This window comes from Leuresthes tenuis, unplaced genomic scaffold, assembly GCF_036924035.1.
Source record: "Leuresthes tenuis unplaced genomic scaffold, fLeuTen1.0.hap1 SCAF_15, whole genome shotgun sequence".
NCBI classification, from domain to species: domain Eukaryota; kingdom Metazoa; phylum Chordata; class Actinopteri; order Atheriniformes; family Atherinopsidae; genus Leuresthes; species Leuresthes tenuis.
Window position 1 is genome coordinate 22,101,621 of NW_027325369.1, and position 10,460 is coordinate 22,112,080.

The 10,460-nt window shown below is 41.0% G+C and overlaps 1 protein-coding gene across 1 annotated transcript; it reads left to right on the top strand.

Moving 5' to 3' along the window:
• Positions 1 to 1,629: 1,629 nt before the first annotated feature.
• Positions 1,630 to 10,220, top strand: ywhaqb (tyrosine 3-monooxygenase/tryptophan 5-monooxygenase activation protein, theta polypeptide b). Its single transcript, XM_072364884.1, has 6 exons — positions 1,630 to 1,738; positions 2,205 to 2,608; positions 6,476 to 6,596; positions 7,392 to 7,555; positions 7,665 to 7,760; positions 9,154 to 10,220. Exons 2-6 carry the CDS (start codon positions 2,315 to 2,317, stop codon positions 9,226 to 9,228), a joined length of 750 nt encoding a protein of 249 aa, XP_072220985.1. The 5' UTR covers positions 1,630 to 1,738; positions 2,205 to 2,314; the 3' UTR covers positions 9,229 to 10,220.
• Positions 10,221 to 10,460: the final 240 nt, after the last annotated feature.

Sequence of the window (10,460 nt, forward strand, 5' to 3'; positions counted from 1 at the left end):
GCAGTATGATTTGAGAACCATCTGACCATAGTTAAATAAGTTCCACGTGTGTCACATTATCTCAGTATACATACACCTGTTCTATACAACACCACCAATCAAGAGTCACCACCAAGCAAGTGACGTCATGAAGATCAAGGAGCTCTCCAAACTAGTCAGGAACGAGGTTGTTTGGAACTCCAAATCCTGATTGTTTTATAGAAAACACACCAAATTCTGAAAATCCCAAGGAGCACCATCAAATCCACCATCACAAAGTGGCAAGAATGTGGCACCACAACAAACCTACCCAAAAAGGGGCGTCCATCAATACTCACAGACCAGGCAAAGAGGAATCTGTGGTATGACTTTGAGATTGCTCGACACCAAGGGAACTCACCCAACTCCAACCAGTTGGGGTGGTTTTGCTTTGAAGAATGAGCTAAAGTCTGAGCGACCAGATATAGGGCATAGAGACATGCCCTATGAGATCCTAAGAGAACCCCCTGATCCTAAGAGAAAACGCCAAGGAGATAGAATAAGAATTCAAGCCTCTGTCTTCTGATCCATCATCATCCATCAGATAAATGCAAAAATGTTTAGTGATCAACCTGGAGGTTAACATTTACATTTTCTGGCAGCACTGGCTGGACCTGTTGTAAGGTGCAGGTGATCTGTGTCAGGGCTTATCATGTTTATCTGGAAAGTGTTAGAGAAACCAATGGAGAACTGTTTCCTCATAGTGAAGTTTCAGCTGAGACCAGCTGCACCCAAAGGTTATTTTCACATTATGTAAGCCCACGCCTTTTCATGGCCTCAGTTGTTTCCTTGCTCTGCAATTGAAGGTGGGGATCAAGGATAAAGGTTTCAATGTAGGGAAAGTTTAAATTGTGCCTGCAAACAAGCTCAAGAAGGAGACGTGAGAAGGTGATGGAAAATAAGGTTTGAACACCAACTGCCTTTAATATTTTCCAATATCACTAGAGTTAAGCTAAGTGCCATTTATTTTGAGCCAAGGAGCCCTGATGCATAATTGAATTTGTTTATGGTATGTATATCTGCTGTGCTCTTCCTCCAGCAAATAACTATGAAAGTCTAGCAGTATTTGGAATTTTCCTCAACAACTAGAAAGAAAGCTAGTGATGAACTATAACGATCAAAATTGCTTCAGAGTATAAGAAGTCTCATCATGCTTTTTGTCTTATGTCACAGAACTCCATATTTGTCCCAAAACAACTGATAACACTGACAAAACCTAACAAAAAAATGTAGAAGAATGCTGTATGATCAATTCTTGGGTGTTTTTGTGTGTTCATAAAAACAATACATAGTTGAAACGTAATTAGAAATATCTATTTCCACCTAAAAGGAGCTAAAAGGCCACACCCGCCTACAGCTACAGCAGCGTGTGAAAACTGGGAAGCGATTGGATGTGCATTACCATGGCAATGCGGTGACGTCTTCATTCCTTGCTCTAATTGGAGGAAACCCCGTGGCCCCAGTCTCTGCAGCGCTCCGGTCATTCAAACTATCTTCAAAGACCCGCCTCCTTCCCCCGCGCTTAAGAACTACTGGCTAAAACTACAAACAATCCCTGTCAATCAAACGAAACTAAGACTTGTGATTGGATAGCCCATATCTAGATTAACCCTCCTCCTATTTTAGCATGTTCAGTTGGATTTTTGCTGCTCCTGCCATTCTTTGCCTTTCTGACCAATCTCTCAAATCGGATCAATTTGGGGAGCAAATTTGGACTTCAGTACGTCAGATACAATGAGTATTATATTTTTTCCTTCAAGCATTTGATTTCGGGCTTACCGTTGAACTGACAAAGTGTTTTGTCGTTCGCTGATTTGGATAAATAACGCTAACATGACATTTAATATTAAAAGGAGTGGCCGATTTAGCTAACGCTAGCTAATTTTTGCTAACTTGCTAGCGAGCTGCACCAGACAGCTTTGTGGCGGGTCGCCTTGCAGAACGGATTGACGAGTAGATCTCTACTTCAGATGCTAACAGCAAACCTCGGTTAAAAAAAACGTGACAAATTATGAGACATTGTTGGCAGTAATTGTGGTTAAATCGAGAATGTAAATTTAGACGAGGGTAACATGTATTTGCCTTTTTTTCGGTTTTGCGTCTTTTAATGACTGGCATAAAGTTTTTTTTTCTTTCTTTTTTTTCAGTGCTATCAGTATCTAATGATTTAAAAATTCCTCTTACAGCTTGTGGGGAATAACGGCCGATCCCGTGCTTCACCCATCTTTCAACTTAACAGTCCTTGACCGCCACACACCCCCGGATTTCTTTCCCGGTGCCCCTGAAAATATAAACTATGGATAGAACGGATCTTATTCAGAAGGCCAAGCTGGCGGAGCAGGCTGAGCGCTACGACGACATGGCAGAATGTATGAGGGAGGTTACGGAGAAAGGAGGCGAGCTGTCAAATGAGGAGAGGAACCTGCTCTCCGTCGCCTACAAAAATGTGGTTGGTGCGAGGCGGTCCGCGTGGAGGGTGTTGTCCAGCATCGGGCTGAAGACCGAGGGCAGCGAGAAGAAGCAGCAGATGGTCAAGGAATATCGGGAAAAAGTGGAAAAAGAGTTGGAGGAGATCTGCAACACTGTTTTGGTAAAAATTTTTACATCTACTGCAAAGGTTCATGTTGCCTCGATGAGATGGAGACCACGTATTTTAAATTGTGCTCTCCGAGCAGATTTGTGTTGTGTCCTTACTGGTTAGAAGAGAGTGGGTGTAACCGACTTTAATCACCGAGGATGCGTTTCAGTAACTTGCTGCTTCTCCTGTAGGAAAGCAGAGAAATGTAATTGTACATTTCTTCTGGTATGACATCTCCTGTGAGCTCTTTCTGTAGTGTAAATATGGCCTTTAAAGCCAGAAAGGACAAGGAAGTATTATGTAGTCCTCCCACTGTTGTTGCCTTTTGGGAATCTGGATTGAGAACAATGAGCTTGAAGCTTTGCGAGGGCGTGAACTGCCTAGAGGTCATAGTACCAAGTCAGCAAGGTGTGTCTGAGTGAGTTAACTTTTAACTCGGAACACACACACACAACAAATGTCTGCTTTGGATACAGTTTTACAGTGTGCTGAGTATTCAGTCAGTCCCATCTGGCAGAGAGAAGCTTTTTGTGGTTACCCAAGTGCAAGATTTTACATGCACAAATGACTCACACTCTTCCTAAAGCCCAGTTTGTACAGCTCACCAAAATGACACTGTCCTGCGGAGTCACTTGTTACAACTAGTGGATTTAAATGCATTCTCAGGCATTACTTGCCACATTTTGAGGCTTAGCTTTAATGGAACGCTGGCCTGTTGTCCTTTCTACTCTGCTAAATCTAATACAACAGCAGAGATTGGTGCTTTACATTGTTTTTAGTCTGCTTTGATGATGGATTTGAGGTAATCTGGGGGGAAGCTTAGCTGCAAGATTGAGATGATTTCCCCAAGCCTCTGTGGTATTAAAAATGCACTGTAAAGCAGCACGGATCATTCAATTTCCACCAGCTCCTCCATGTGTGTTAGACTGTGTGCTTGCATGCATTTCAGTATCTCTGCGCACATGTGTTGAATGAGGGTTTGTCAGCTGAAGAGGATGTGTCGGTCCTCAAGCCTTAGCATGTCTGCCAAAGCCTGAGAAGTTGGCTATGCCCCCTCAAAAGCAGACGAGCAGAGAGTGCGATGGACTTGTTAGCTGCTTGTGTGCCTTTGTGTTTTAATTTCCTCCATGGTGAAACCAGACGGACTTCCCTCTCAGTTGAGAGGGAGTATAAGGACATGGATGTTTGGACTCTGGTTTCGACACAGTGTGTGAATGTTGGACTTGAAGGAACCGTAAGCGTAGCAGACTCAGACTGATGACATCCTCAGAATGTGTTATTTTACACAAGGTAAAGCCTCTGTAAAATGAAAGAATTGCACAAATGTAAAGTGTTTTTTCCAACTTGGTTCTTTGATTATGACACTTACTAAGCAGAGCAGTGACGCAAACCATTTTAAAACCAACGCCCTGCAGCTAATCAGTGTTTCCAATTGTATTGATAATGAGGCATCTATATTTGGCATGTGGTCCTGACAGCAAAGCTACTCTTTAGCCCCCAACAGTGTGTAGTTTTTCTTTTCTGTGAGGATTGACCTCTGTCATTAGAATAGAGGTGTTGGTGAGCATTTTCATTCCGAGTGAAATGGTTAATCTGCTCTCTAAATCAGTTAACTTGTACATAAATCACGGTTTCACTAACACAGATTATCCCTTGTAATCTCCCTGGCATGTTTGCTGAAAGACTAGCATGACTTAGCCTTGAGTGTAATCACAGGATGTGACTTTCTACACGTGATTTATGTTTAGTGACACTGCAGCATATTTTGTTACGACTCTAAACCATTTTTAGTGACTAGTTTTAGAGTTGAGTCGCCCAAAGTGTAAAAACAAAGATTGATAAGTATTTCCAGTCAGTTCTTTGGTTGGAGGAGAGACAAATGGGAAACGCTCTTGTGAAGTGCAGTAAATTTGTAGCACAGGTTGTAGATGTGATATCACAAGGGCAAAAAAACACAAAACGCATTTTGAACTAATTCAGCAATTTATTTATTTTTTTTTTTTTAAGCCAAGATCTCATTTTACAAGAAGAAGTTAGAAAAATGTCTGTTAATTGACTAATGTGGTTACTCGGGATATTTGGCTGACCTCATTCTTTGGGCCCTTAACATTGCTTAATCTAGATGTAACCACAGGAAGTGACCTCGGATCATAACTCTGCCCCTGCAGGCTTGTACGGGAGACATTAGACATGATGGGTGCAGCACTTTATCTTCTGCTGCTCTTACCTCGATGCACCCACCACTCTAGAATAGAGTAATTCTGGGCTCATGAGAATGTATGAGCTGTATTTATTGCCCCAGAATCCAGTCTTTATGCTCCCCAGCAAGTAGAAGTCACTGATGACTTGTCTTCATAATGTTACACAGCTGTTTTGTTCCAGTACCTTATGTTCTCTTTACTGTACATCTGTAAATGCTCTCACACTGTTCAACACTACTGTGACTACTACTCTTTATTTCTGATTTTGCATTCAAACATTTTAAGAGATTTGTGACCTCAATAATTCACGATGACCTTATTATCACTTCCCTCCAGGTTATAATAGATTTTAGTAGTTTTGTCAATATCCTCTGTTTTTGTTTACTTGATGCAGGCAAATAAATTGATCCCTCTGAAACAGAGCTGCATTTTTTCCACAGCCACAAGATGTGACTTCCAACATGGTTGTTTAAGTAATAAGAATCTCTTCACTGCATCACTTAGGGTTTAATAACTCGTTGCCAGCGGAAACGCATGAATCACTGCAGTACTTTTCCAATGGGAGGCTCTTACTTGCTTAGATAAATCCAGGTGGGGACTTTGACCGTACAGTTTACCCTAAAGTTTTGATTATTCATTGACTAGTGTAGAAATGAGGGACATTTGAATATCAGGAAACTCAATTTATGTCCAAATGTCGATGTCTGTAGTCTACCGGTTCTTCTGTAGGTTGCAAAAATCCCTGTTGAGACCAACAGCCTTTGATTTAAGAAGATATTCACTTGCTATGTCTCTCAATCCCACGAACGATGCCAGAAGCCGTGCCAAATGTTAAGTCACTGTGGGGCGTCTCTAGATGGAACAGCGACTGGTGCATTCTCTTTTCTTTTTTTCTTTTTTGCATCTGAGCTCAGATTTACGCTCTGCGCTCCAGTCTATGTGGAGGCATATCTTACACTTGCCACACAGAAAAGGAGCTGTGTTTAGGTTTATAAAATATACATGCACACGCTGCAGTTATTTTCTCAGCTTTGTGGTTTCTTCTAAGTATTACAAGCATGATGTAATGCAGGTAGGCCGGGCTTGTATGTTTCCCTAGACTTTGCTTATGGATTATTTGTGTACATTTCAGAAGGGGAAAAAAAAACCCAAAAAACTGTGCCAAGTCTGTTAAAATTGGCAACAGCAGTGTCAGCAATAAGACATCCAGTCCTGCGGTTCAGTGCTGATGAGAGGAGTGCGTATTAGAAGAAGTATGTATCTGGGGCAGAAGACAGCTGGGACACCCCAAAGGCCTAACCTGGTTGTGGACAATTTGGAGCAACCGCAGCTGAAACTAATACCGAGCTCCTAATGGAGCAGAAATGTACATCTAGCTCAGCAAAGCGAGTATTATTGATGCAACGCGTGGAAGAAGGGTTGGTCCCACTCATTTACGTTTTTATAATGCAAAGTGAATGTGTGTGTTTGTTGTCGTTGCCATTAACGACTTAATGGCTGTTCTAGGACTATAGCACAACTGCCGTGTCAGGGAATGATGTCAGTCTCTCAGACTTGGCTCGATGCAGTCTGTGAGATGTCGCTGTAGGCTTGTGGTTTGGCTGAGCGCTCTGAAGAGCCTTAATATTCATGATTTATGATGTACATCTATTTTTTTTTATTATTTTTTCCCTTACAGAAACTGCTGGATAATTTTTTAATTGAGAACTCAAACCCAGAGAGCAAAGTCTTCTATTTAAAGATGAAGGGGGACTACTATAGATACCTCGCTGAAGTTGCTTCTGGAGACGACAAAGCAAGTGAGTTTATAGCAGCACTGCATTAATTTTATTTTCTAAATCACTTAAATGTTACTGTTATACAGCATTGCATTCATACTGCATGTTGAGACTTGGCTGTTATTTGTCAGGTTGCCTTTTGATTGTGTGTTCCAGACTCTCCCATGAATCTGGGTCTCTTTATACTCTGTGTATTTTGACGTATCGTTAATGGAGACGTTATGGCCACCCTGTGGCCCGACATTTTTGTTTCGGGGTTTTTGGGGAATTTCTGTGTTCTCTTTGAAGGGGTTTGCTGCTTATTCTTTCAATTGGGGGGGGGTGAAGTACTTCTGAGTCGTCGTGGGTTTCCCGACAAGTGAGCTAAAGCAAAGACCTACTTGGAGGAAGCCCTCTAAAACAACTCAAACCTTAAAATTTCAGTGGTTCGAGTGAACACGATTTACAACATCGTTATCTGGGCCGTTTCCATAGCCACAAAGTAAAAGCCTTTTACATTCAACATTACTGTGACTTCGTACGTTAAAAAGTCCTTTTACTTTTAAAAAAAAAAAGAGTAAAATTCTGCTGTGTAGTACTTTTAAATAGACCTGCAGAGGGAGCTGAAAACTTAATGTGCCACTTGAATTTAATCAGTTTTTTCATTTTTACAGCGTCCATCAAAGCCTCTCAATTTTCAAAAAACTGTAAATATTAAATATAAGCTACTCAAATTCAGATAAAATGGAAACCACGTGGGTTTAAACTCTGTTATATTGTCTTACAATAAGTGGGCTGTTGTAAACCATGTTCTGTTTGATTCATCTCTTTCCTCAGAGACCATTGAAAACTCACAGCAGGCGTACCAGTCAGCATTTGACGTCAGCAAGATTGAGATGGACCCCACACATCCCATTCGCTTGGGTTTGGCACTAAACTTCTCGGTCTTCTACTACGAGATCCTCAACTCTCCAGATAAAGCCTGCGAGTTGGCCAAAAAGGTCTCCATGCTTTCTACTGACTGTCAACCACTTGCCCACGCCTGCTGTTGAAGTCAGCCACACACGGGCTCATGTTCTCAGTTTAAATGTTATTTTTCTTGGTTCACAGGCATTCGATGATGCCATCGCAGAGCTCGACCAGCTACACGAGGAGTCTTACAAAGACAGCACCCTAATCATGCAGCTCCTCAGAGACAACCTCACAGTAAGTGCTCTGCATTCACATGGCACGGAAATGTCCATCTCTGTGGATAAATGGTGTCGTGCTCCTTTAAAAATATCTTCCGTACGGTTTCACTAGACTCCAAAGGCACTTACTTTGTGGTGTTTAGTCATGTCTAAAAGTAAAACGTAGTGTTTTTCGCAAAATTGGATTCTACTTCTGGCAGTACAGTTTGATTTTTGTGGGGTAACTGCTGTCTATACGAGCCAAAGAAGGTGGCTGTGGTTGATATTAACATGTAAAACAAATACAAGGAAGCGTTAGAAAGGACGCAGTGTTTTTCCTTCTCGTACATTCATGCTCATGCCACTTCATCCTCATTTTGGAAATGAAAGAAGAAGGAAAAAAAAGTCACTAAGGGGAACCAAAACTAGCTAAATCTGGAAAAACAAAGTTTCCACAGCAATCCCCTCCCATCATGCTTTGATTCATTGTGTGTTTATGGAGGTGAGGGGGTGATGTCTTATTTGTCAGACAGGGAAAGGGTGAGTCGCTGCAGTGCAGCTCGACAATGGAATAAAATCCTAACATTTTAAATGTGGGCAATAAATACAAGATGAGCGTTGATGGATGTTGATAGACCTGCAACTGCTTGGGTAAGGTGTGAGGAAACATGCTTTTAAACAGGAATTATAAAGAATTTATTTCTATAGACATTCATATTGGTTCCTTATATCATGGATACAACTGAAATAGTCATAAATGAATGTTAGTCAGGTTAATATCCATTTAAAGCATGCCCTTTGTGTTTTGATTCAACTAGGTTTGGGAGTCTGGAATAAATGTCTATGATCAGTGTTATTTTCTTTCCCTTGTAACAATCTGAAGCTACAGCCTTTTTTTTTTTTTTTTGCAGTCTCCTTGACCAACATTTGTTGAATTTGTCTGAAACTGGTTCAGTCAGCTAAAAATAGACTATGCCCTGTTACAGAGTCGACAGAAACAGGATCTACTCATGCATGTAATGCCGCGTTATGGGGCAACGATGCCTTATAATTGTTCGTTGACGGAGAAAAGAGCAGCCAAGTTTTATTTTGTTATGAAATCTCTGTCCGCTAAACTAGAGATGATTACCTCTGCATGTACAAAATTGTAAACTGGCCTTCATAAGAACATTATAAAATGCAGAAGTTCAATCTGAAGTGTACTGAGCTTACACGTTGTCCAGGGACCATGCTTTTTATTGGCCAGAGGCAATAATGTGACCGCATTCTTAGTTGCAGCCCCTTTCATAGCAAGGAAACAAGCAAAATGACTGTACAAATGCCAGGGTAGTGTCCAAGTGTTAAAAGACCTTAGAAGTGATTAAAGAAGTCTTAAAAGATTAAAGAAGATATTTGAAGGCGTCTTTAAATCACCGTCTTTCTCTCCGCAGTTATGGACATCGGACAACGCTCCCGAGGAGGGCGACGCTGTGGAGGGAGGAGAGGCCGGCGAGACTGAGAACTAATGAATCCACGCGCCGACAATTGGGATTGTCTCCAAAAACAACTCAAAAAGGAAAAAACCCCAACTTTTTACATATTCAGTCCTTCATGCTCCACTCAAACATTCTACCAATGAATCTCATCACTGAAAATGGTCATAAGGAACAAAACAAAAAAGAAAAAAAATCTTTTCACGATTCAGATTTGGACAGCAGCTGGTGAAAAGAAGAACCCTCCAGTCCTTCAGTTTGTCTTGGCCTTCCCATTTGTGCTGTTTCAGTTGTAGAAGAGTATTACCTCGACATATAAGACCCGAGTCCCGCTTTAAGAGGCAGAGAAGCTGTGAAGTCAGGGTGTGGTTTTTGTTTTTGTTTTTTTTGTTTTTTCCACAAGAAATTGGTTCTCTCAAATCTTTACTTTATTTTATTTTTTTTTTGTTTTAGTTTGTCTGTTTCTGCACAGTTGTGTAGTACTGTTACAGCAGCTGAGGTTTAGGTTCAAACAAATGTCATTTTCACACTGCAGGGAATGCCAGTGCACTTAAGATGCCGGCAGCAGGTTCTACAACACAGCAAAGTAATGCCCATTGGTTCAGTCCTAACTTTTTGTCGTGGTAATGATGCCAATCTTTCACTGAAGCATGTATTACTTTTTGGGGGGGGGGGATTGGGGTGGGATAAATGGTGGGTCATGTCTTGCCAATTGCAGGGACCATTTTATTGGGAGGAAGACAGTTTAGTCATGCATGTCTTTTGAGATATTACACTGGAATGGGAATAATTGTTGTAACTCACAAAATCCATGTGTCATAATTAGTAATTTTCAGTGTTTCAGTGCAGGTTTGTACTCGCTCTACAAGAGGGTGATTTGTTAGTCAGTTCAGTGATTGTCACTAGAGATTTGGACCACTATTGTTTTTGCAGTTCATTCAGTTGTAGTCCCCAAAAGCCTTGTGGAACTGTTGAATCCTGATGTATCAGCTATGTTAACATGAATAAAACATTTTATAAACCAAGTCCCATGTTTCCTGGCTGAATTGAGCTCAAACAATGAAAGTTCACAGACATTTGTGAACTCACAGACACTGTTTGGATTTTCTTTTAATATACAATGCCAAATGAGTATGAATTAAACCAAATATTATAAAACTTTGTGTCCTGAACTTAAATGATTCTCCACTGGAAGATCACTTCCAAGTGTGATTTATCCATTTGCCAAGATTACCAAAGATTTGCAAAAAAAAAGATGTGTACAT

Coding starts and splice junctions, on each gene's coding strand:
- ywhaqb (XM_072364884.1), top strand. CDS start 2,315: ATGGATAGAACGGATCTTATTCAGAAGGCCAAGCTGGCGGAGCAGGCT. Junction 2,609..6,475: donor AGATCTGCAACACTGTTTTG/GTAAAAATTTTT, acceptor TTTCCCTTACAG/AAACTGCTGGATAATTTTTT. Junction 7,556..7,664: donor CCTGCGAGTTGGCCAAAAAG/GTCTCCATGCTT, acceptor CTTGGTTCACAG/GCATTCGATGATGCCATCGC.